Source organism: Oculina patagonica, chromosome 2 (genome assembly GCF_052425735.1).
Source record: "Oculina patagonica isolate OP01 chromosome 2, crgOcupat, whole genome shotgun sequence".
NCBI lineage: Eukaryota > Metazoa > Cnidaria > Anthozoa > Scleractinia > Oculinidae > Oculina > Oculina patagonica.
In genome coordinates, this window is record NC_135759.1 from 43,355,269 (window position 1) to 43,381,946 (window position 26,678).

General features: G+C 39.1%; 2 protein-coding genes across 5 annotated transcripts in view; one reads left to right on the forward strand and one right to left on the reverse strand.

The window, feature by feature from the left end:
* Positions 1 to 2,632, forward strand: part of LOC144644773 (uncharacterized) — a 29,247-nt gene extending 26,615 nt beyond the window's left edge. Inside the window, exon 13 of the mRNA XM_078504299.1 lies at positions 1,048 to 2,632. Coding sequence (XP_078360425.1) covers positions 1,048 to 1,241 — 194 coding nt within the window. The 3' untranslated portion in view covers positions 1,242 to 2,632. The remainder of the gene's footprint in view (positions 1 to 1,047) is intronic.
* Positions 2,633 to 5,648: 3,016 nt separating this feature from the next.
* Positions 5,649 to 25,413, reverse strand: LOC144644750 (uncharacterized). 4 transcript variants are annotated; one of them, XM_078504269.1, is made up of 14 exons: positions 25,282 to 25,413; positions 23,080 to 23,113; positions 22,258 to 22,378; positions 20,047 to 20,208; positions 18,908 to 18,985; positions 16,932 to 17,002; positions 15,921 to 16,017; positions 15,502 to 15,663; positions 14,444 to 14,521; positions 13,832 to 13,899; positions 12,867 to 12,992; positions 8,671 to 11,779; positions 7,947 to 7,982; positions 5,649 to 6,977 (listed from the first exon to the last, which is right to left on the reverse strand). In XM_078504269.1, the coding sequence occupies exons 2-13, from the start codon at positions 23,107 to 23,109 to the stop codon at positions 7,969 to 7,971; spliced, it is 4,116 nt and encodes a 1,371-aa protein (XP_078360395.1). In that variant the 5' UTR covers positions 23,110 to 23,113; positions 25,282 to 25,413; the 3' UTR covers positions 5,649 to 6,977; positions 7,947 to 7,968. The 4 variants fall into 4 exon arrangements, with proteins under 4 accessions (XP_078360395.1, XP_078360398.1, XP_078360397.1 ...); XM_078504272.1 differs by lacking the exon at positions 23,080 to 23,113; XM_078504271.1 differs by lacking the exons at positions 15,921 to 16,017; positions 16,932 to 17,002.
* Positions 25,414 to 26,678: the final 1,265 nt, after the last annotated feature.

The following is a 26,678-nucleotide window of genomic DNA, read 5'->3' on the forward strand; positions in this document are numbered from 1 at the left end:
TTAAGGTCGCGCAGGACCCTTGAAATCATTATGTATGTATTTATTGAAAGAGTATGCACGAACTGCGACGACTGAAGCCGACAACAAACGAAATATTCATGAAAATTTTTTTTCTCAGAGTTCTTTGTACAAGTAATTACACGGTATTGTTCTCAGCCTCGCATCCCGTGCGCTGGAACATAGCGAATTATCATAATTAGATTCACAGCTTTAAATAAAGCACACGTTGTTGTCAACATTGACTCGGAAGGTCTTCGGAAGCCTCAAAACCTGCAATTTTGTGTCCAAGTTTTCTCCGTCGATATAGAATTTCAAGAGTTGATTCGCGAGGAACATAAACTTGGTGTACTCTATTGTGTTCTGGCTAGAGCGAATTTTTAAATTTCCTTCTCAAAATGAAGATAGCATGTTTCAAAGTTTAGATTTCACATTTTTACTCTCTTAGAAGCCATTAACTTGTAGCAGTTTTTGAAATCGAAAATTTCGTTCTAGTGGGAACACAAAAGAAGTTACGATTTATCACTAGGCTATATAATCATTTAATTTGGTGCGCTGTGCTAGCTGAAAACTTGGACACAAAATCGCATTATCTTCAGTTAAACTTTTAAGGGCTTGTAACATCACAGACAACGGTCATCTCTCAGTAAAAGGACAATCATGATGTAATTCCATTATCCCTGAGTATCTTTATTAAATTTTAGAGGAATCGATATTCAAAATGTAGTGAATTAAAGCTTTACAAGACAGCACTCCAACAAGAAATTTGGCTAATGAATATATTAATGAGCAAGGGTCCTGCGCGACCTTAAGTTGTGAAAAACAAGGATCATACATTATCATCACAAACTGTGCGCTAATTAAACAAAAGAAAGCAAAAATTAAGTTTAGGCGACTGTTCAATTAGGCGCCGATTGAGAAGCCATTTCAAAAACTCGTGCTTCGTGTTCCGCCGGGCTCGGGCTTTCATCAGTTTTCTCGTGTTTGGAAACCCCGGTGAAATATTACTTGAAAAACTAAGTGCAAGATTTTCTGTTGTTGTTCTTTTAGGTGGTGATGAATGGAAGGTTGTTGCTGAGAGTCTGGGCTTGACTCCACGAGAGATTCGTTTCCTTGACAACCGAACTCTGAACCCATGTGACGCTGCACTGGTTTTCATTGCTAATCAAAGGCCCACAAGTGTAGGCGGACTGTATGATGTGTTAAATGAATGTGGCTTGCCCATGATAGCTGACCTGCTGTAAAAAGGTCTTTGCAAACGTATACCATTTCTTTTAAATTGAAGGCTTAGTTTTTCTAAATGATATAGGAAAATATCTGGCTTTTTACGTAGCTATAAAAGACTGTCAACAACTTATCCTTTCCGAGTTGACACCAAAACAAGATACTGAATTTCATACACATAGGTACACGAAGTCCAGATGGACTTTTATGATATATTGGTCGAGTGTGGATTCCCAAGATTTGCTGATTTGCTGTAGAAGATGAAATTAGGTGATTTTGTGTGTAAAAAACAAGGAAAATGTAAACTAATATACTTCCTTAAAATACATTTAATGGAAGAAAAGCTGCGTTGTTTAACGTGTGTACACGATCTACTTTGTTCTTGGAGTTAAAGTATCATTCAAAATCTCTTTGCTGTTCACTTTTCATAGTGCTTCAAATTAGAAAAAATGTAAAAAATACGATCCTTATTTCCCAAATAAGCCGGTGATTTAGTATATTTTTTATCATTTTAAACCTCGAGGGTTATAGGTTATAAATTGCCGAGAAAGGTCTTGGAACCTAAGCAGTATTTTAGGGTGAAGCTTTTTTATTTCAACACTAAAAACCAATAAGTATTTTTTATATATGTGTGTGTCAAACTTACACATAGCAGATAAGCAGACACAGGTACCAAATATGTAGCGTGTCGGGAGGAGAGTAATGTCTCACGCTACATATTTGGAACCTTTGTCTGCTTATTTGGCGTTTGTAAGTTCAACACAAAAAAAATATTGTTGTGGTATGTACGTTCAGTGTGAACTCTTGTACAAAAATTTATTCATAGCGAATTTTTTTGGATTTTTTTATTTTTTAGGTTCCCATTTTATTGGCTGTGCCACAAATTGTCAAAATTGCAATTCCAACTATGTAGCATGCTGCATCACAGGCTCGCGACAAAAGTGTTGAAAGCCTTTATTCATTATTTCGATTTGCCCTTTCGGTGTGAAGTTTTTGTAAAAAAAAACGAATCATATAAAAATTATTTTTTTACTTTTGAGAATTTTATAGGCGCAGATTCCAGTCACAGACAATCGTACAAAAATTTAGTAACTCATCAAAGTTAACAAATTTATAGAATAACATAGGAAAACAATGTAGTGGTGCTCTGCTAGCTAATGTTGTTATTAAAAAAGGTAAAAAATGAAATTAAAATGAAATTTTGTCCTACTAAATAGTGGTTCATACATGGGAAAAATATAAATTCTAATTTGACAAGTCTAAACATATAGAAGGCAGTGATTATTGCTGTCCTATTTTTGCCAATTTTAATATTAACAATTCACAGAAAAATAATAGTTATAACTAAATTAAAATGTTAATCAATGTAGCAAAATAATATCAAAGTGAAATAAAATAGCAATTATATGCGTGTTTCTATGATATTATCTTTATTATTACAAAGGCCAGACAGTGTATCAAATACATTAAAATCGATTGAATTATTCGCTGACGAAATGTTAAAGAACCCTGTTTTTGGAAAAGGTACATGGTGTGGTGTAGCTCTTCAAGACTCTCCCAGTTTGACTAAGCTCAGACGATCTGTTCTGGAAACTGATGATCCCGAACAGAGCCAGTATCGCCAGTCCGGGTGTAATCAAGTCCCCGGAGTTAATAATCTGTGTAGTATTTAACAAATCGGTTCCATTTTGCCGTAAGTCTGTTAAGTTATTGATCACAGATGTCGTCAAAATGTAGTAACAACAAAAATGTGGCCCACGAGCCGCTAGGCGAGAGGGTCACTGATGTTCTTATCAGTGGCGTCATCTGTGCATTTGTACTCTAGTAGGTGACAAGCACAAGCGCAAGGATAACAGCTCTTATTTCACCATGAAAACGGCTTCGACGCAAGCCAAAGCACAAGTGCATTGCATTTTGTTGCTTGTGCTTGTGCTTGTGCTTGCCGCAAGATGTCCTTTTTGCGTGATTGCGCTTGTGCTTGCGACGCTAGTGAAAACCAGGCTTTAACGAATCACAACGCGTGCAGTAGCTCCTTAGTTATTGTAGAATTAAATTCCATGAGCACTGGTTAAATATGAGGTGATAGAAAAACCAAGCGGGAGTTCAAGTGGGATATAATCACCTCACATCCAACAAATGCGAATGGGATAATTGTTTTAGTAAATTCTCATCTCGGTTACCGCCGCAGATAATATATTGTCGCTGATGTTCGAGTATACTTTCACGTAACATAACTTGCATTGTGAAAGTGATAACCTGGGCCAAGAGTATTTGCCAGGGGCGGATCTAGGGGGAGGGCGCAGGGAGTGAACCTCCCCCCCCCCCCCACCACCCCGAGATTACCTGCGGTTTTCCAAAAAAAAACGTCAGTTACACCATTTCTTAGTGGTGCAACCCCTCCTAAGAAAAGTTCTGGGATAATTTGGGGGGGGGGGGGGCAACAAATTTGGCGGGACGGAACTCAGAAAAGAACGGTAAATACGGTGGTGATTTTAGGGTTAAATAATTCTCTAGACAAGAAAACGAACAAGTCAGAGGACTGAAAGAAAACGGCAGCAAATATGTGAAACTGAAGGGCGCAATTCTTTCTCGAGAAATTCCTGAATATTGTACTGTAAGACAGGTGCAGAGATTGGCTTCTCGTCCGTTGCCTTCTCTCGACCTAGAAGTAATTTAAGTCAAACCAGACGTTTTATTCCCGCAACTTTACAGTGTTTCAGCGCAGTGTTATAATATTGTTTGGCAGTCTGTTCGAGAAATAACTGCCCCATGGCTGATTGTTTATCAATGCAGCAGACTGCGATACTCAACAGAACTTAGCAACTTGCTTAAGCAAATTTAAATAGATTTTGCAAGAAGCTGGACGAAACTGCTAGTTAAGGGGAAATTTCGCCTTAGTAACAAAGTTACTCGAAAAAGAACATCCGGTTTGATGTTTAATCCTAAAGTCGTCATCGCATTCAGCGTTCGATTCCGCTTTTTTTCTTTGTCCCCTTTCCCCCCCCCCCCCCCCCCAGTAATCGCTCACCCCAGACCCTCCTTTCCCAGGTTGCCACTCTTTTTCGAAGTGAGATATTGCCGCGTCGTCTCCGATATTTTATAAGGATGGTTTTATACAAGAGCCTCTGGCTCGGATATTGAGGGCAACCTCATCCCGCGTCATGACGTTAATAAATTGATTGCATTGTATGTCTTGTGTCGTATTGTTTGAAAGCTTTGTCCTGCTAGAACTGGCCACATTTCTCCCAACTCTTGTCTTCACGAACAAAATTATTAACACTCTCGCCAGTTCGTTTTCCACATAAGGTCAAATCCCAGTTAGTCGCTGACAACCGGAATTTGAAAGCCAATCAGAAAGCTAGAAATGCAAAAACCAATGTTTAGAATTTACTTATGGCCTTTTGCAGCTGACGGTCATATGGTACAAAATCCGCCATGCTTGGGAGCAAGCTACGCTCTGGGACATTCGAAACAAAGAAACGTCAAGCATGACCGGTTGAAGTCACTTTGTTTTGGATGTCCCAGCGCGTAACTTTTCCTCCAGCAAGGTGTCATTTTGTACCACGTGACAGAAGCTGCAAAGCGCCCATTCTAATTAAGACATTTCTGTGTTAAAACTTTGGATTTAGTAAATTTCTGCATGTACATAACATGTACAATGGCCCTTAAAGTTTACAACTGCTATTTCATCATGAATGGGTAGCGACTGTAGGTTCGATTAGCAGCCGCTGTTCGTGAAATGAACAAATTGACAGGACTCGAGAGAGCTGTGGTAATCGAGCCTAGTGGTAAGTTTGTCAAAACATTAGAACTGGGTCTTTTTTACAGAATTGTTTAAGTAGAAGTAATTGGACTGAGTGGAGTACAATTCAGGGAGTAATCGGGCGAGTCATTTCGATTTGAAATTACGAGCACTATTACTTTCTGAATTGTACGACATGAGGTCCAATTACTAAATAATCTTGTCAATAACAAAATCGAGGTTAGGAAGTCTTTGAGAACTACTTTTGTGAGAAAACGTTGAAGGTAAATTCAATTGGTCGTGCAAAAAGCAGGAAAACAGCAAGAAAAATCATATTCAAATGCGCATGATTGACGCGCAAATGGCGTAGGTGTCCAATTACAGGTATCCAATTTGAAGTTGCTTAAATTAGATACCTGTAATTGGACACCCACGTGATCGCGCGCCGATTACGCGACAAATAGGCGCGCGCAGGACCAATCAAAATCGAGAATTTTGTTATAGATACAATTTAAGCTATAAAATATATTTTTTTGTATGAATTACCATTTCGCATCGTTTGTATGTCAAACCGCCATGAACTGTAACAGCAGCTACTCGGTGTTGGTCAAAGTCAGATGACCTTGCCGGGTTGGCGGACATTTGTATGAAAAAATTATGAAAAAAGAAAATAACAACAACAGCGTTGGTAATTTAACCATTCTATGTTATTTCATAGAAATTTCAACTAAGAATTAAAACACAATAGCATGAAATTATAGACAGCTGAAACTGTTCATAATACCTTCGAGGGTTAATAGGCCCTTTGCCGCTTACGGCCACATGGTACAAAATCCGCCCCCGCTGGAGGGCAAGCTACGCCCTGAGACATTCAAAACAAAGGAAAGTCAAGCATGACTGGTTGAAGTCGCTTTGTTTTGTCCCAGCGCGTAGCTTACCCTCCAGGAAGGTGTTATTTTGCACTATGTGACCGTTAACTGCAATAGGCTTATTACTCTCTGTGCTAGCTAAGCCATTTGATTTCGCTGGCGAATTACAGTTATACTATGGAGAAGAAATAAAAGGGAAGTGAAAAGGACATAAAACAGGTTATCCTTTTCTAGTTTATGCATAAGGTATACATAAGGGTTATAATAGTATAACTCTGTTTTGACAAATCACGTGTTAGTTTCCACTGTAAACAGGATTGCGTATGTGTTGTTAGTCTTGCCAGTATTTTCTTCGAATGGTCGACAATAAACACTTGACCTCTGGTACCAGTAAATGATAAGGTTGGTATTCCTGTGCTTATTGGGCATCGCTACCGAACTTCCTCGGAGTCATTTACAATTCTCGTAAAAGTAAATGTATGTTGGTCTCTGCCGAATACATGTAACTACAACTTAGGCTGCGAGCTTCAGACTTAAATCCACTGATAGTTGGCGAGGGCCAAGTCCTGAGTCAGCTATCTAACTCCACAGAAACCGCGCTCGTTTTAAGTTAAAGGCACTTTTAAAAGCTAAAATTTAAGGTTACAGATTATGCCGTTTCTATGGTAACCTCTTATGTTAAGAAAATAATCACAACTTGCTCGCCAATTATTGGCTATTTGTTTGATGATATTTGTATGATACCATTTTTGTACATTAAAAATAGTGGTAGTACCGATCTATCAGCATAAGAGTGCTGGAAAACGTTGCCACCCACCTTAAGCTTATAATAATGTATAGTAAATTAAAGCAATTACAAGATTCAGTTTTTGTAACATCCAGAATTGGACAAATCAAGATTTCGAACAGACGTTAAATATTTACATACACTACATAGTGTAAAAAAGTTAAATCGAATAAGTACGCTTCAAAATTTTCTACCATATAAGAATTCAGTGAGCTATCAGCTGTGGTCATTTAAACTAATGATATTTAGAATCTTCTTCGAGGTGTCGGCTTTTTAAGTGATAACTTCGGTCCTTTGACGAGGCTTGTAAAACGCCATTTCATCACCAGGTTTTGCAGAATCTTCAAAAATGGACATCCTATAAAGTTAAACAATCGATACAAAATAAAAACACGCAGTACAAAGAGCTTCCCCCTCCCCCCCCCCCCCCCCCCGCCCCGCGTCCAAAGTAACAACATCAGCAATAACACAAAAATCATTAAAAAAAGAACTTCAGTAAAATACCTGGTACAAAGGAATGTAAAAAAAGGGGAGTCTACATCGGTTGGGAGCGTTACCATAGGCGGTTCTTTTTCTTTATTCCTCAGTTATATATTGGGAATAGTCAACGTGGTCGTCGGTCAACATTCGCGGGTAACTGTGCACACCCTCTGACGTTATTGATTTTGCAATGTTGCCCACCCAGAGACTTTTGGTTGAAACAGTTTTATTGTTAGATGACATGTGATTTCGAAGTAGGCAGTGAGAGAGCGCTTTTGGGAAAAAAAACTTTAGCTATATAACAAACAGAGATGACTACATGGTCGCAAACAGATATGAATTGTGTGTACGAGTAGTAAAAACAACATTGTAAGATGTTTTTGCCACGAGAGCATGAGATTCATAAGCCAACGTGTGATGTTCTTTTTATTACAATAGACAAAAACTACAGAAGTGTTTGCACTTTGGCGACTGGAATTTCTTAAATATCCATCCTTTGGTCTACTTTGCAAAAAATCCTTGAATTCTTTTCAGTCATGTGAAGTTTCCTTCTTCGTTTTTGTATTTTCCCGCTCCTTGGTGAGCGATTTTAAATCGACTTCAGTGAAATTAATTTCTTTATCAATCGCCATCTTTCAACCTGCATTTGGGAAAGTCTGGCAGCCGTGGAATGGCGCGAAATGATTTCATGATGATGTGGAAAATATGCCACCACGGACTCGGATGTACTTTCGTATACGTTTTTATCAGTGGTCTATTTCCCCATGTGTTAAGTAGAAGTTTATGCGATTTGATGATTAAATGTTACATAATACACAAGAAATTTAATACAATAGCATGTACTTACCGATATCAACCTTTTTTAGCATTCAAGTTAAGTTACCTGCAAAAACAAAAACAAAAAAAACGATTATAATTTTTATAGAATCGCTTTTCGTAAATTCGATACAAAACTCGTTACATTGCTTTTGCTCACTAGAGTGGTTTTGCTTTGGTTTTGCATTACTACGATAAGTAATTGGCTTAAAAATCTCGCGCCACTTTCTCTAACCGGGTGTAAAACCAAAACCAATCGTGACTCGCTCGCGCACGTTTTCCCGCGCTTCGTGCCAACTACATGTATTTGCTTCGAGTTTTGATTGGTTTACTGGATTGTTTGTGTCCTTTATGATTGGCGAGCGTAATAACTTTGGTTTTGGTTTTACGACACTAAATTGAAAACTGCTCTATCTTCTCCTATAAAATATCATGCTTATGTAAAGACTATTGCATGGTTTTGGCCATTCACTAAGCACACGATATGAAAAGATGAAGTAGAATACTTGAACAGTTAGCCAGTGTAACTTTCTAGTAAGAAAAAGAGCCCATCCGCTAGCGCTTTTCAGTCCTTCGCACTTGCTTAAGAAACATCCAAACAAATAAGCCTCGATATAAAAGCTATTAAGAAGTTCTTTCAAGATTTCAGTAATCTGCTATTTCATCCACTCGTTTGATTCAATCTCTTAAATAACTAACACACGCGACGATAAAGGAAAAATACAGAAAAACTGCTGTATTTGTCTTATTCTTACCAAAATCCAATGTTACGTCATCACCAATGAGCACAAACGGAGCCCAGTACTTTACATCACTATACTCTTCTGATTCTCGTAGACATTTCATGGCCTGGTTCAGTGACTCACTTGCACTTCTTCCTTCCAATAGGTACAGGTAAAAACGTTTCATAAACTCCAGAGTCGCTTCGTCGTCAATCGCCCAAAGAGACACAAGAACAGAACGAGCTCCAGCAGCCAAAAAAGCTCGAGCAATGCCAACCACACCCTCTGCTTTCACCTTGCCTTGGCCACTATGGCAACAACTTAGTACAACTAGTCTCGCTCGCAATTTTGCGTTCAATACGTCTGACATTGTTAAAAGGAAGTCTTCTTTTTCCGGGATTCGGGACGAGCGTGTAGGGTTTGGACACAAAGCAATCTCACCAGTTTCCATAGAACCGTGCGCTGCAATGTGAACTAAAGCAACGTGATTCAGTCTTCTCAACACTTCATCTTTTGTTGCTCTTGTTCCCTTGACAGGATCCGTCATAAGGATGCTTCCGATAATTTCTACCTCCGTTGAGGCAAAGGGGAGCTGTGGAAGCTTCTCTCCATTGATAACAATTTCTTCTACACATGGGTCACCAACAAGAAGTACTCCATTTCTGCTGTGGCAGTCCTCTGAACAATTCAGGATCATTCTTAAGCTGGATAATGAAGGAACTACTCGAAGTCTAAATTTCTCACACAGGAATCTGTTAGTTGAGTCGACAAGCACACAAAAGGGAGTCAAGCACAATGGACCATCTGGGACAATGATGAGTTCATCTCCTTCAACCAGGTCTACGGCGAATGGATAAATGATGATGTCATACAGCCAGCGTAAAGCGCTATGTTTGCCATGGAAAGATTTTGGCATTTTCTGATGAGCTTTGTTGTTTATAACAATATCTTGCCTCAATACATCCAATGAACGGTCCTCGCAGTTAACTGCTGCGCCGATTTCAATTTCTTCAAAAATATGGTTATTTAATGACTGGATAAATTCTTTTGCATTTGTTTCTTTTTCAATTTCAATTTCCTCTGCACGGAAAGAGACATCACTGTTTTTCAGTATTAACCAGCAGTTTAGCTTATTCTCGTCAAGTGCTAAAAACAGCGTATTAGATTGAACATCAAGAATACCTTCCTCGTTTACATCTGATTCAGGAACGTTTTCTTGGAGTCCATATTGTGATTTCATTAAATCCATCAATGCCTGTGCCCGTCCTTCCTCAGCAGCAAGGAGTGCTTCAATCCACTTCTTTTGCTTAACCAAAGCCCTCCATAAAGCAATCTGCACAAACTGGCAGTTATCTTGGAAAGATATTTTCCAGTCGTCTTTCGACTTGAGAAGAGCTTTCACACATTTAAAGAGTTCAACACAAGATTGAAAACAATTTAAAGCTTCGTGTAAGTTATCCATCTGTTCATAAACACAACCAAGGGCATAAAAGGCATTTCCTTGTTCCACTTTATTTCCTACCTCCTCTGCAATGTTGAGGCGTAACTCCTGATTGTAAATAGCTCGTGGAAAGTCAGCAAGGCTGAGATAGGCGTCACCAAGATTCCCATAAACAATTCCTTCGTTTTCTCTGTCGCCCATGTCTTTGGTCATGCTTAGTAGCTTCTCAAAACACTGTATGGCTTGTTCGAGGTCTCCCAGACTTTGGTAAGCAAGGCCCATGTTGCCATAAGCATGTCCTTGCTCAGAAATGTCCTCTTTTACTTCGGCAATGCGAAGATTTCGTTGGTGATATTCTATTGCACTTTCAAGATGACCAAGGCTTTGGTACGCCCTACCAATAAGTCCATACGCATGCCCTTCGCCAGATAAATCCCCTTCCTTTTGGGCAGCATCATGAAGTCGGTTATAGTTTAAAAGAGCTTGCTCAAAATCGCCAAGAACAAGGAAGGAATTGCCAAGCCTTTCATAGGCAGCTGCTTCTTCACTCTTGAGTCCTACTTCTTTGGAAATTGTCAGGTTCAGGGTTCCGTATTCTACTGCTTGCTTATAATCATTGAGAGCATAATGAACATCGCTCAAACCTCCAAACGCACTTGCTTCTGAACACCTGTCTTCCAGTTCTTTGGCAATATTCAGACTCAGTCTGTAGTATTCCACAGCTTGCTTGAAATCACGACGCCTACAACAAGCGTTACCAAGATTGCTATACACTTGTCCTTCTTCTTCTCTGCGTCCCAATTCAATGACAATGGAAAGATGCAACTTGTAGTAATCAATGGCTTGTTCAATGTCAGAGAGATTGTGGTATGCATTGCCAAGATTTCCATATGCTTCTCCTTCAAAGGCCCTGTCTCCAATCTCTTTAGCGATTGACAAATACTGTTCGCCGTACTTTAAGGCTTGCTGAAATTCTCCTTGGCAGCTGCAGACAAGCCCGAGATTGCCACACGCTCGCCCTTCCCCTGCCCTATCTCCTACTTCCTGTGCGATGAGAAGATGCTGTCGGAAATATTCCTGGGCTTCTTGAAAATTATCTTGACTGAAGTAAGCGAGGCCCAGATTACTGCACGCACGTCCTTCACTAGACCTTTGTCCAACTTCTTTGGCAATACTAAGGTCTAACTTGAAAAAAGCAATGGCTTGGTCTAGATCATTTAAAGAGTAATAAGCAGTGCCAAGATTGCCATATGCACGCCCTTGTCCTGCCCGATCACCTAGTTCAATAGCTATCTCGAGTTGTTCTTTGTGGTAGACTATGGCTTGCTTGAAATTCCCAGACATTTGAAAAGCAATTCCAAGATTGTCATAATCTCTACCTTCTCCGGCTTTGAACCCAATCTTCTTGTTAACACTGAGTTCTAGTTCATAAAAATCTATCGTTGTCTTTATATCAGGAGTAGCGCCTGGAAGACAACTAAATCCAGCAACCTGACCATCACCACCATCGTCCACACTTTCTCCAGCCACATTACTAAGTGATCGTTTCCAAAAGTTTACAACCTTTTTTAGTCCCTTCATACTGTGAACCGAAAGATCCGTTTTAAAGTACACTGTATCGTACTCATTTCCATCTACCCTTTTTGTAATGGCTCTACGGCAGTTGGTGTTAAATTTTACCAGTTTCTGTAAACTCCAATCCTAAGAACAAAATTGAGAAAAAATTAATTTATATTAATAATGCTTGACTACTCTCGGTTCTTATTCTTCTAAAGCACCTCTTTATTTCTAATACCTTCCAAAACATTATTAACATCGTACGTAAAATTCTACTACAATCGTTCATTATACTTCAGCGCTTTTTTTCTAAATATAAGGTGGGTTATACGTTTTGTCGCTATATTACAAAAGGCTATAATATGTTTACACGGGGTCGCATATATCGCCTGTGACCCGTTCCTGCCTCGATCCCAGCGTTAAGTCATTAAACTGGATCTGCCTCATGTGAACACCCAGGCTGTGCGTTTGGCCATTTTCGTAGAACTGTCATGGAGCACCGGTCGCACATGAATCCATCCCGAGACTGTCACGACTATTCTGCCCATAATTAACGTGTTGAAACAGCTAATTTGCTCAGGTCGATTCTGTAGGGGACCGTATTCTCGACCCTCGAGTCTTCGGTCCTTTACTGTGCAAGATTCAAATGCTCTGAGAAACCCCACGTCAGCATCTTGTAGGCTGCTCGGCACATGTTTCACAGTCTAAAACAAAATGTCAGAACACTGGAAAACACCAGTGACCTTGCTATAACCAGCTGAGGCTAGCAAAATTAATTCTCGAAAAAAGTGAATAATTCTCCAAAATGTTTTACAGCTTGTGTATTTTTGACTTCAAATTCTTTATTTTGGCAAAGTGTCGAAATGGACATAAAAAAGATAAAATGCTGGCTGACTTATACGTGTTTGTCGCAAAGGCACTTTATATTGTTTAAGCTATTGTTGTCTTACATACGACTGTAAGCATAATGAAGATTCTCCATTAAGGCCTTGTTTAAAAGATTTCACAACAGATTCGCAGCTAATTTAAAAAAAGGATAAAAAGTCATTAAAGTTCTTAAAATCAAAACGTTTTCGTTTCTAGGTCATCATGCTAGACTTAGATAATAAAAGCAAGGTCATTGGTGTTTCTAGTGTTCTGAAAAGCCAAACCAAATATAGAATGGGTCGAGGACGGGTTGAGATCTTACCATATCGAACAATACCTATAACATACTAGCATTAACTCTTACCAAAAATTCCAATTTTTTTGGTGATTGTGGCGCCGGTGCACCGTTGCTTTCCTCTTTTCTGTGTTGACATAGTTCAGTAAGAGACCTTTCCCTCAGCTTATGCAAAGTCCTCTCTTCTTTTTCTATCTTGTCATAGTAAAGATATCAAAACAACAAAGTCAAAGCCCCTATCTAGCTACTTCTGTAAAGGCTAATAACATAGCGAAGGATACAATGTTTTATCAGTAACAGGGGCGTAGCTAGAATTTTTCAAAGAGGAGGGGGGTCATACTGTGTCACACCCAGGGTATTTACTAGATTGTCATGTCGACATCCACGCTATGTTCTCCTAAAAGTGGCCTTTTTGGATGAGCGGATTAGCGGTGAGCGTGGGGGGAGCAAGCTTGCACAACCTCGTTTCCAGGACTTTTCCCTTTCTTTTTTCCGCCCGTTTCAAATTACCAGGGAAAAAGCCCTGTGAACGAGGTTGAAGTTTGTAAAGTAGCTGCATAAATGGAGTAACTAGCACTGGTGAAGAAAGATTTGTATGGATGCCATGTTGTTTTTTCGAATTCGCGCGTTTTCGCCACCTTATTGCTTATTTACAACAGGAGCCATAATATGGCTCCAGCTTACAAAAATTATCTTTCAAAGGGGGGATCACGTGCACCCCAGGACCCCATCCCCCAGCTACGCCCTTGAGTAATCAATAAAATTTGCATTCAGGTGAACCAAAGCTGAAGATGACACCCATCAAACGACGTCATTCCAGCCCAATACTACTTCGGATCTCATTTCAAACGAAAGTAATATGAAATTAAAAACAGCCCTCCTAGGTTTCCCGGTTTTTGGAAGAAAACTCCATTTTGTCAGCCACTAAGTGACTTTCGTTGTTTTCCCCACCAGCGAAGAGTCTTGAGCAGGTTTAAACTACTGTTGCACACTGTTGTTTCTACTAAACGAAACAAAAGTCCATAAAAGGATACGGCTAATCCGTCGTTACACCAAGTCACTGCTTCTTCAAACAATTCCAGTTCAAAACAAGCACTTGCTCCTATTGTTATCAAAAATAAAATAAAAGAAAAAATCTATTGAGTAAGGTTCATTATGCGACAATAATGAATAGCACTCAACTATCATAAACGTTTAGCATCTTACAGACTTTTTCTGCAGTGCTTCACGACTTATTGTTAGTATTTTAATTCATCTTATAAACCTCTTCTTCAAGACCTATATATTGTTATTTTTTAAATATGGCTAAATTTTTGTAAACGTGTGTCATGGAAATTTCGTTCCGTTTGCTCCAATACTTTGACATAAACCACGTTTCGAAAAATCCAGCTATGTATATTACGTATTGTCATTGTATGTTAACGTTGCTCAGCTTTAATTTAGTAGCGCGTTTTGCGTTCATTCTCTGACTGGATTATTATATATACTATGTGTTTATGTCAAATGTTTAAACGGAACAGTGGTTGACTATCTCTACTTCGTGATAAGCTATAAATCAACAGTTCGTTTAAATCGGTTTAAATTGCTCTTTTAAACTGCATATGGCAATTCCAGAAAGAACGAACGAAATTTATTGCAAACCATACCTATTTCTATGGCCTTCACAAACGTTGGTTGGAACTGTCTTGCAACTTTTGCATCACTCAGAGCATAATCATAATTACCTGTGATGAAATGTATGTATTTTTGTGATTATTTAGCTATGGCTTATAACATATCTTTGCATTACCTTTTGGTTGGCGTGAAGAAAAAAAGTGTCATTTCGGAATAAACTTCTCCTTAAATTTGTTACTTAAATGGCTAGAATTGACAACAGTTTGTATTTAAATCGGGGGGGGGGGGGGGAAGAAACTTCCTTTGTCACGCGACTCAAAAAGTGGTCATAGCGGTACCGGGCAACCCAGACTGCGCAGCAGCTATCGAATGGTTGCTAAGTTCGTAGTGAATAGCTTGACAAAGTTCATTGTATGGTCTTGACCGTGCACAAAACACAATAGCTATTTGCAATTTGTTTGCCCTTTGAAGTTTGCCGGACATCAAAACAACAAACAGTGATAACGGTGACCAGTCTGGCAAAAGTAAGGCTTGCGAATTATACTGATCAAAAATAACTCCTATGATTCTGAAATAATTTACCAATTTTTGGTTGTTAAATGTCAACCGTGACAAATTGTTCGCTTGCTATTCCACGCCGCCAAAACATTCTCAGCGACGTGAAACCTTAGGTGATAAAAATCTAGCTGAAAAAACATCTCAGCAGCGTAAAAAATCAAACGCAAATACCGCCACTATTCGCATTTCACACGCATGCAGTCATTGCTATTTAAATCTTTCTGAGAAAACAAAACTTTTTAGCAACGGCTTGATTTACATGTTACATAGACTCGCACCGTTTCCAGGCACTGCTATGTCTTCAAAGAAAAGTGCCGACTTTCTTTCTCTCCACCCCCCCCCCCCCTGATTTAAATTACACAGCCACACAAAAGCCTGCGCCTGGCCAAGCCCTCAGATTGTGGGGAACAAGCAAAATCAGAGAAAGGTAAATGAGATAGACTTTTTTCGCTTTAGTTGGTCTTATTTCACCCGTTCCCATAGTATGTTAGCCTGAAAGAAGCGAACAGAGATTGAAGACCAAACTTCTTACCCACTAAGAGATGCACGTTTGCCCTGTTTGTATATAATAGGGCATTAAGCTGGTCATCTTTACAGTTCACTTCAATTCCTTCAGTGTAGCAACGAGTGGCGCTGTCAAATTCGTTTTTCCTGAGCTCTTCATCGCCATCTTTGTTATGCCCGTCTGCTATTCCTTAAATACAAATAACATTGCTGAATGTTCTGTCAAGTGGCGGTCCAAACGGATCATCAATCTCCTTACTTATGTAATTAATGTCTAACATGTATACAGCAAATGACATCAAGGTTAGATTTATTTGCAACATACGCATAGCCGTCGCATTTGACCTTTGGAATTTTTTATTGTTTTTTGATAAAAATTCCAACGTGCAAGTGTGACAGCTATACGCGTACGTTGCATGTAAAAACGACCTAAGGTTATTCTTTTACCTCTTAACACGTTGTCATCAGTGGCTCCAGGGTCTTGATAAGCTTGAATTTTCAATGAGTTGGATTTTAAATCTCGCAGTTTTTTGTTTTTATCGTCTATTTGTGAAAGTCAAGGCTTGTTTCTTCACTATATAACTATGAGAACCAATAAATGGCAAGAAATGTGCTGTTTTATAATTGATTTTCCTAGAAGAAATTTTCAATTTTTAGAGAGATTCTTTTTTCAGGTGATGATGACAAAATCATGCCAAGAAATTCACCAAACTAAAAACAAAGTTGACAAAAAATAAAAAAAAACTGATCTCCTCCTGACTACTTTATGACGTCATCTCACACTTATACCTCGATCTGTTAGGGACGGACCATTATTTCTTGGAGGGGGGGGGGGATGAAACATTTTCCTCTGCAAACATTTTTTTTAGTTTATGCACCTCTACAAACATGTTTTTCGATATTCATACTACTTTTTGTTATACATATCGTGTTTAAAAACAATTTATTTTGTCTTTCTAGGCACTGCAAACAATTTTTTTCAATATTTTTCATACCCCCACCCCCTCCCAAAAATAATGGTCCGTCCCTATTGATGTCTGGCGTTTAACGGCTCAGCAAAATTTACCACCCGCTAAATTTAAATCTCGACAGGATGTCTCGCACGTTTTAGTTGAAATAAAATAAAATTTGTTTTAAACTTAAATAAAATAATCGCTTAATATCAGGCAAACCGAAGTCGAACAAACCTCTATCCTTTTCCGCAAAGTTATGAAAACCGAGCTGTTCGGACAAAATCAAAATCAAATTTTTCGAGAAATATATAGGCGGACCTCCCTAGTAGTTATTAGTCCTCTATATTTCGCCTCAATCAATCCCTTTTGGGTGACGTCACCAACCTGGATTTGTTGTCAAGGCATGGGAGAAAGCTGTACTGGAACAACACAAAGCAGACCCTTATTCCTTTTAGATCAGCGAATCATGGCACTTTTTGGATCGCTTGATTTAAATGTCAAAGGATATTGCGAGTCCCTCATCGCACCACTTGACAGCTTCCTTGTAGAAGCCCAGCTCCATACAGGTACTTGCACCTAATTGTATGACATAAAAGTAACATTGGCATTTAATATTTGCGATCTTATACCGTAAGAGCTCAGTCACTTCATACATTCTAAACATCTCGCGACGAACAAACACGTTACATTGTACTAACATAGGCGGGAGAAGTAATACTTCCTTTCAAATGGGACGGATCGAGAAGTCAGTTAGAGAAAGGAGTGTCTAAACTTCAAGAATTGATCATTAAAATCGGATGCAAAGACTTTGCGTTCTCCACCATTGATTTTTTTCACGCCTCTATAGACTTCGGCCAACCAATTAAGATGCTCGCCGGGAAATTGAGGAAAGTAAAAATTCCACCGGTTTATCCATCTTTTAATCTTTGTACGTTTAGCCTTAAAACGTTTTCAACATAACGAAGATTACATTTCACATTTTTCACATTTAAGGAAAATAACAATCACCGGGGATTTGTTTTCATTGCCAGGGCCAGGGTAGTCAGAATTTTATCAGAAAGGAAAAATAAATCGCCAGGTCGGGTAACAACTTTCAGCGAGCTGTTTATCGCGTTCGAGGTCTATACCGTAAAGACACAGTGCGGAACAAAAAAGGTCGTTAATAAGATGTTTCGAATTCTAAAATCTCTCACTCATTTCAGGAAGCAGACCGTAAAACTGGCCAATATAATTAAAAATTGGTTCATGCTTAGCGTGTGTATATTGATTTATGGATGCCCATGGGAAGTTTGGAGAACACTCAAGAAGCTCGTCCGGAATTGCTCTCGGTTATCGCCTCGTGTAACTCTTAGTCCTCTTACGCTTGTTTCGTGCTCTCCAAACTTCCCGCGTGCATCCATAACTTGATATACGCACGCTAAGCATGAACCAATTCTTAACTGATTATATTGGTTTTATAACTATTTCATATCTAACAAGCGCAAGTGGAATAATTGTTTTATTAAAAACGCCCAAAGAATAGACCATATCTCGATATCGAACTGGAACTACAATAGCTTGCAATGGGAGCGGGGGATTACCGTATCCAAATTCGCTAGTAGCCATTTAGAAGCGCAATCTACTGTCCTGATATCCTACGATATCAAGTCACTGACCTGATATGCCACGATATCATGGTCACTTTGAAGTAAAGTAGTGTTAGCGTACGATAAATTGAAAAGAGGTTTTACCAATAAAACAGAAACTCGTAATTTAAATTTAGATGGTGTTTACCGGTCGTAAAATGAGAAAACATTTCCCGCCAAAACTAATTAAACTTGAGCGCGCTTGCCAATTGCGCGATGTTGGCGGATGAGTACAGAAACATTCAGACTGAAACAATGGAGTTGGAGTTTCCAAATTTTTCGCTTAATTTGGATTTTAAAAATTTAGAGAATGAAACTCTAAACAAACAAGTAAAAATGCCAGAAGAGGAACTTAATAAAAGCGTTGAAGACCAAAAAATTATCATTACAAGCAAGTCAACACATTTTGCGCTACGTACCTAGCAAGCATGGCTTCAACAGAGCGATTAATATCACCGGATTTTTGGTTGAATTTGGGTACGGTAAATACCTAATCGTACCTTGTTGGTACGCTTTGACGGCATATCAAGCTCGTTTGGTCTCGCCATGGGTATTATACGAACCATGGCTCGACCAAACTCGCTTATGCCGCCGAAGCGTACCAAAAGGGTACGATTAGGTATAATATCATTAAAAAAAGCTTCATGTCATTTGCATTTGAAAGATTGCCCGCATAGGCCTCCATTGCAAGCTATTTCCAGTCCGATACCGAGCTTTCCTTCTGTCCTTGTTGACGCATATCGGCTACCATATTTGTGGTCAATGGTATATGAGCTCATATTCCATTGCCTGTTAAACCAAAACTCAGGAATTGCAATTTACCATTGCTAGTTTTTAATAAAACTCTTAACACTACCTGTTTCTATGGCGTCCAAATGAAGCGGTTGGAATTCCCTTGCAGCTCTTACATCACTTAAGGCTTCATCGTAACTACCTGTAAAATGGGTCCAACAAAAGAGATTTATTAAAATTGCTTCCCGTGCTTATAGTAGTTGCAAGTTCAACTTGCGTACATACTTGCGTTGGGTGGCCAAACGGACACGTAAGTTTATTCGCAAGTGCACGCAAGTTTGCAATACAGTATTTGAATTAAACTGTAAAAAAATGCGTTGACTTGCGATGGGTAGCCAAACGGTGAAAAAATTGCGTTAACTTATGTGCAAATTTGATCTCGACTAAAATGAACGCAAGTCAACGCAAGTGTACGCAAGTCAACACAAGTGCACGCAAGTCCTGGCCAAACGAAGACGCAAGCGGACGCAAGTTTTAGAGATGGCATTATTCAAACTGACTCGGACGCAAAGTAAATCAGTTATATAGCTAAATTGTAGACATGTTTGGGTACAAAACTCTTCGCCCTTGGAAAACCAGAGATATCTCCGAGACTTACTTGGGAAAGCAAATATAAACAACGTAGAGCGAGAACAGCCAATAACGAATTAGGGCGAACAAAAACTAGACCAAAACAGGAACCTTTACGGAGGTCCCAAATCAAGATCGGTAGATAATTCCTAGTTCATCAGTCTACCGTGGGAACGACCCCTTCAAATACAAACATTATAGATAAGATGACTGACACAACCTAAACTTAGAAACTCCTGGTGTGAGCTAAACCTTGAATAACCTTGGAATACAAACTTGAATAACAAAACAACCAAAGCTTTCGAGGCACTAACCCAAACATGTCCACTGAAAAAGAATACAGCTTAGCGATAAGGGCCCTTAATAAACTTAGCCAAATAACTTAAAACATCGGTGTGGGGAATCAGACCCTTACATCAAACGGAAGTAACAAAATAACAAATAATTGACAGAGAATCAAAATAACTAAATTCTAAAAGACAACTCCTGCTTCGCAACAATAGTATAAGAGAGTATATCATTTTAGTAGCCATTTTTGCCCAGGCCTTCGCCACACCATCGAGACTAAGCTCTTCAACCTGAACGCTTGAAACTCCAATTATTTCGACCACTGATCAAGTATTTTATTCTCACCTACGCAAAAATGCACCCTTGCCCTGTTGGCGTACATTGTAGCATTCAACGCGTCATCTTTACACTTCAGTTCAATTCCATTTGTATAGAAGTCACGGGCATCGTCAAATTCATTTTCATTTAGTCTAGCTTCACCTTCTTGGTTGTAATTCTCTGCTATGGCTGTAATAGGTAGAGAAACAAGACATATTTAGCCTTTCTGTGTTCTACTGAAAGAAAGGTTTGACTGATGTGATTCGTTTGGTCACTATTGAGCTCGGGTGGTTTGGTGGAAGCTTTTCGAAATGGTTGAACAGTATGTTTACCAATCAGAAGCTTTAAAAACGTGAAGTAATAATCCCCGTAGAGGGAGGATAACTTCTTCGCTTTGCGTTGTATATCCGCAGAAACATATCTGGTTCATTCGTATCATTTTGTCACTCTATCATTTTTAGGTAAAAGTTGCAAAATTGGTCATAATTAAAGCCGAAACAAGCTGTAACAAGTCGGTTAATAATAAAAAAAGATATATGAGTTACCTTATTCAATGTATTATAAGTAATGCTGTGCAATTAGTGAAGTGTTTGTTTTCATCAAAGGGCTTTAAGATCCTTCAGTTTAACGTAAGTTTACTTCTTTTTGGCAAGCGTCATGTCAATAAAAACGTCACTTTCACGGGCACACACAATAGACCTCGTCTTCACTAGTAGCTTGTGCATCGCACCGATAATACGGAGGTCATGAGTTCAAATCCCGTTCAGGGATTGAAACCCTGAATTTGTTTAGGCTTCCGCGCAGTTGTTAAAATTGTACACACAACTTCGAGAATGACTTTTTCACTTCTAAAACTTTGTCTATCTGCAGTTCACAATATACATTGTATGATTTATCCAGGTCATTATACTTTAAAAAAAAAAAAAGACCAAGAAAATCTTTTGTAACTCTTGCAATCAAAAACAATTTGAATTAAAAGTATTTTCACTTCAGTGAAATACTGACTAAAACCATGAACTTGCGGTTAAAATGTCTGACCCCAGTAGAACACGATCTATAGCAGGTACCTTGATACCTACCAGATACTTTGAAACCTGTTCAATTGGTATTATGTACAAAAAGCCAAAGACCTTTCCTCCTAAAACTATAAAAGACTCTCCGTTCTTTTAGATGCCAAAATCAGACATCTCTAGCATTCTTTACAAAGGGGTGCAAACAAAACAGTGACTGATCACTGGGATTGACCTTTCCCACGAGTATCGTATATCGTATATCGAATATCACTCTACCAAGATAACACAACTTTTGTTAAGCGACAAATGCAGTTAAGGGACCGGTCATTATTTATGTTGAGGGGGAGCCGGATGGAAAAAAGAAGGAAGGTCAAGGCTATTTCAGATTGGCAAGAGGGGGGGGGGGGGTTAGACTTTTTTTATTAAGAAGTTTAGGGGAGATCAGCAGTTTGAGGTATATTTTAAGAGGTGTCCATTGGCCAAGGTGGGTAAAACAGTGAAATAGTAGAGTGCAAACACTACATGTGAAACAGTAATGCTATAGCTAAATTGTACAATTTTATGCTAATTCCATTGTTTTCATTCTACTATTATGTACCAAAAATAATCCAGATCTATCTGCATTCATATGTAGTTGACTGAAATTATTTTTTATTAACAAGATGATTGTCACTGCAATAGCCCAAATTATAAGTAATTAAGCATAGTATAACAACAAGAAAATAGTCCTTTTAAGGCTGAAGGAAAATCATTGGAATCATTGAATTTTTGTTCACCATGAAATCTATCACTTTTCCAAAGTTAAGAAAAAAATTTCTATATTTAACAAAACATCACTTTCAGGAGTTAATAATAGTGGTATGTATACTAAATTTGCCCAATTGCTGCAAGAGCATCCATAGCATGATTGTATGTAACATACATTTAATAATTTCTTAAGGCATATAAGAGGAGATATGAGGGGGGGGGGGGTCATCACGTAAATATTGAATAAAGAAGGGGTGCCACTTGCTACTTACATGACCTGGAGGGGGGCCTTTCAGAAGTTTTGATCTTTCCAAAATATCCCTCCCCCCCCCCCCCCCGTACCTCTACATAAAAAATGACCGGTCCCTAAATTTGAATTTTTTTTTTAGAAAAGAAGAAGTTAATTTTTAACCGCCTGTTCCTTTTTACCAATTTCAGGGTCTGTCACGAGGTGGCCTAAAGGGCCTTTCGATCTAACCTCTTAGATCGCTGTCATCGCATTCCAGACTCGCAATGTTATCAACTGTCGAAGTAGCAGGAGGATCGTCATCTGTGTTTCCAAAAGCTTCCCCCAAAGTTCTCACTGTAGAAGTTATCACCTGGGATTATAGGACAACAATTTGCTATAAGTTTTAGTGTAAACAATAATCAGTCTATTTTTATGAAAATATAAAAGGATATTTAAAGAAGAAAAAAACGGGTATAAAATAAACATGACTGACTGACTGACTGACTGACTGACTGACTGACTGACTGACTGACTGACTGACTGACTGACTGACTGACTGGCTGGCTGGCTGACTGACTGACTCGGACTGACTGACTGACTGACTGACTGACTGACTGACTGGCTGGCTGGCTGACTGACTGACTGACTGACTGACTGACTGACTGACTGACTGACTGACTGACTGACTGACTGACTGACTGACTGACTGCAGGTATGTTGCTTAAGAATGATTCTATATAACATTAAAATGGGTTCATGATCAAAGAATTTCCAGTGTTCCTATTTAACAGATTAATTATTACTTTGATCTTTAATAGATAAAGAATGACTATTGTCATTTTGTCAAAAAGTCTTTTCGGAAGCAAAACAGCTGTAGTTACCGGTCTTAATGATCATCTTTATTATTCTGAATTTAAGTTTTGTGCGTTTTGCATTTTACGCAGGCACATTTTACTGCGGATGATCATGAATTATTCGCCTCGACCTCGCCTCAGAAGGGGATCAGTTGCATGCAAACAATGTTATCTGTCATCCGAGATACTGAGTACCGTGCCATGTCTCATGTCATACCTTATTAACTTGGAAGAAAAAACGTTCCATTATCCTGAAAATAAAGTCATAGCAGATACATTTTTAAAGAACAAGTAAAATATCTGTTAATATCAACTCTCATGCCCTTGATTTTCGCCGATAAGATTCGTTACAAGTCATGCAATTATATTGATCGGTTCGTGACATTGGCTTAACGGTTTGTCGTTCATATTTACGCACAGCTGCCCACACGTCAAAGGTCGTCAAATAGCGCTGAAAATCAAATAGCGCTGAAAATCGCATTTGACCATCAATCCCTGACTGCAACGTTCAAATTGTCACCGCCGAGCTTGCAATTATACTAAATCAAAATAAATACAATTTTCCCAACACAAACGCATGTTCAATGTCTTTAATTTAGCCACGACTCCAACGATTGCCTTGGTTTTAGCCGAGTCAAATCCAAGCCTAGACTACGAGCACTCCCGCCGCGCGGTCGGTCTTTATTGCAAGTGGAATTGAGAAGACGATTTGTCGTTTCCCTAGTATTCGCATATTCCCTCGTGCGCTAGGAAAATAACTAGACTGTTCGAAGAACTAGACTGCTCATATTCGGGACCGAGTAAAGTCCAAGTTTGAGTTCTTGAAGAGTCAGGAGAAGAAAAAAGAAAGGGAACCTCTTGCACCGATCTATCAAACATATAGCGTTACCCCTAAAATCAACAAGAGCTAACATTCTTTCAGTACGGCCGGCTGATCACTCACATTTGAACTGATTCAAATTCTTTTATCTACACTTCACAATAATCGTTTTACACTCCGGAAGTTTGTAATTATGATTTTCCATTGTCAATGTAAGTTTGTTGAGAAGCTTCGATACGATCTTTGCAAGCTATTCAGTATTGGCCCCTTAAACCACCTCGTTAAGTGTAATAAAGTGATTAGCAACTTGCCACAAGTCGATTGTTGGCTCCAAATTCCAAATTGTGTTAATTAGAGATATAACGAGCGAAGATTTCGACGAAGTCCCGAGGGGCGTGTTTAAAACACGAAATGGCGAAATGGCGAAATGGCGAAATGGCGAAATGGCGAAATGGCGAAATGGCGAAACGGCGAAATGGCGAAATGGCGAAATGACGAAATGGCGAAATGTTAAGATAAATACACGTAAATAATATAGTTTGGTTTCCTTTTGAACTTCAAGGTAGTTCTGTTTACATGTCTAGACTGAATTATTTCAAGGGAACATTTCAATGTTCTGGCCCAGAAATATAATGAATACTTGTCACTTTTGGCAGGCTTTTTAATAATTATTATTTTTTAGGTACATTTGAACTTATATTTGTAAATATCCGTTTTTAAATTTTTTAGAGTTTTTAACTTTTTAACATCATTTTATTAATATTTTTTTATTGTAAAGCGCCATGAGCAATTAGTGGATTTTGGCGCTATAAAAATACTTTTTATTATTATTTTTATTATTACTTATCACAACGCCAAATTGAACGTATTGCTGAAAGGTCGCAGCACACCAGGATATTTTTTTCATTTAGCACTTGCCAAGTTGCCTATCAGTATCTGCTCCCCCTTCCAGAGCTTACATTGTATCGAAGGACTGATATAGACATCGAACGTTACTCCGTTTCTGTACAAAGAACGTTTGCCACTGATATCGTGTATGAACTTTACCCGGAACTTTATCGCAAAGTAGGTTTGGTTTTGTTAATCCATTTCTTTTGAATGTTGGAGCTCAAAGCATTACTTCATAGCCGAGACTCGGTGGTAAATAAACAAATCATTTTCTTCCAATGTCTAAACGAAATGCCGACATCTCGATCAAGAATGTCCTAGGCGTATCAAACAGCGCCCTGTTAACAGGGAGAGACTGGAATCCAAATTACCCATAGGTTCGTGTTAGGTTCGTGACGGGTCTACGTGACGGAGAATTTGTGATTGCAGTTTCTTTTATTTTTCGGGACTTATCTACAAGGATGAATTCGGCAACATATGAAAATTCCAGTACAACGGTAATATCGTATAACTTTGGCTTTTATCTTCAGTATCATTTCGCCATTTCGCCATTTCGCCATTTCGCCGTTTCGCCATTTCGCCATTTCGTGTTTTAAACACGCCCAGTCCCGAGGGCGATATACGAGCGACGAAGAACCCAACATTGCAAAGGAAGCCCAGTAGCTAGGTTTATCTGTCTACTAAAACAACATAAAAGCGTTTTATACATACCTGCGTTGATTTACGTTACGGCCGAATTTTATCGACGCAAGATTATTCCCTCACGGCATATTTACATGCAATTACTAAAACATTTTTTTCAAATCAGGTTAAAAACAGTCAATTCCGCAGCACAGCGCTTTCGCTTTCGAATGAGTAAAAGGATAGAATATTTATTTGCAGTAATTAGGGGAATCCCCAACATTCCGGGAACATTTCAATGCATTGTTTCAGAACAATTGCGCATCAGATTGTTTGTGTGTATCCTTAGCTACGGCAACAAATATTTTGATTTTAAAATTATACTGGCTGGTACCCTGGGGAATTCAGAAACTATCGGCGTATAAATTGCTTGACCTACTTCATTCTGGGGGGGGGGGGGGGAGGGGGTACTCCCTTAAAAGGGCTTAACGGGGACGTGCGGCCCTATAGGGTATGTTTTTCAGGCTTTTTTGCATTCTCGTCCCCATAGCCCTTTTGTTTCTCTTAGCAGGCTGGGCCTTGGCACGAGGAAACGAAGGACTCTGGGGACACAGAATTTTCAGTCCTAGATTGTAGGACTTCCGGTTTTCATATATGCAGTCATGACGTTTCAAAAGAATGTATGAGAGGGTCGTTAGGTTTTCGACTTCCGTTTAAGAATTTTTTGTTCCAAACAGCCAATAAAAAAATTCGAATTAATTCAAAAATCCTGTGTCCCCAGAGCCCTTCATTTTCTCGTGTCAAGCCGGCTAAGAGAAACGAAAGGGCTATGGGGACGAGAATGGCTTTTTTGTCTTGAACGGGTATATATTTCAGAGGCCCGTAGGGTGGATTCTGTTGAGGGGGGTTCTTTTATTTTTTGGGAGGTATTTTTTAGCGCCGAAGGCGCAAACCTCAAGGCGGGGCGGGGGGGCGGGGGTTCTGGGGGCATGTCCCCCAGAAAATGTTGCAAATTTAGGTTCTCTCAAGTGCCATTTCCTGCATTTTGACATCATTTTTGAGGTGGGATATATTTATATTAAACATATTCAATATTAGCTCTTCGGAATCTGAGAGCTTTGTCCAATAATGCACAAAATAACAAATGCGCGTGCTTGCTTATTCAGCCAATTAACGCTAGTTCTAATTGCCGAAGGCGCCACTACAAAGATGGAAAGCAAGACGAACATCAATAAGCCAACCCAAAAGATTAGAACTTCTCATTATAGTGTCAAAATGTTGCGGCTTCCGACAATAATCCTGGCAAGGAAGGTAGTCGCCGTGTAATCGACCGGTCAGAGTCTTTTGATTGTTTTGTGTAAATTTTTTTTATCTTCTCAACCCCCCAAAAATGCCGACTTCAAAAATTTTGGGGGGTTCGTTCGAACCCCTCGAACCCCCCCCTCCCCCCACCCTACGGGCCTGCTTCGCCCCTTTTTACGACTGAA

Excerpts from the sequence above, each read along its gene's own strand:
- LOC144644750 (XM_078504269.1), bottom strand. The coding sequence starts at position 23,109 with ATGGAACGTTTTTTCTTCCAAGTTAATAAG. Across the intron at positions 22,379-23,079 it reads TTTTCTTCCAAGTTAATAAG|GTGATAACTTCTACAGTGAG; the intron begins GTATGACATGAG and ends CTATAATCCCAG. Across the intron at positions 15,664-15,920 it reads TGATGACAACGTGTTAAGAG|GAATAGCAGACGGGCATAAC; the intron begins GTAAAAGAATAA and ends TTTGTATTTAAG.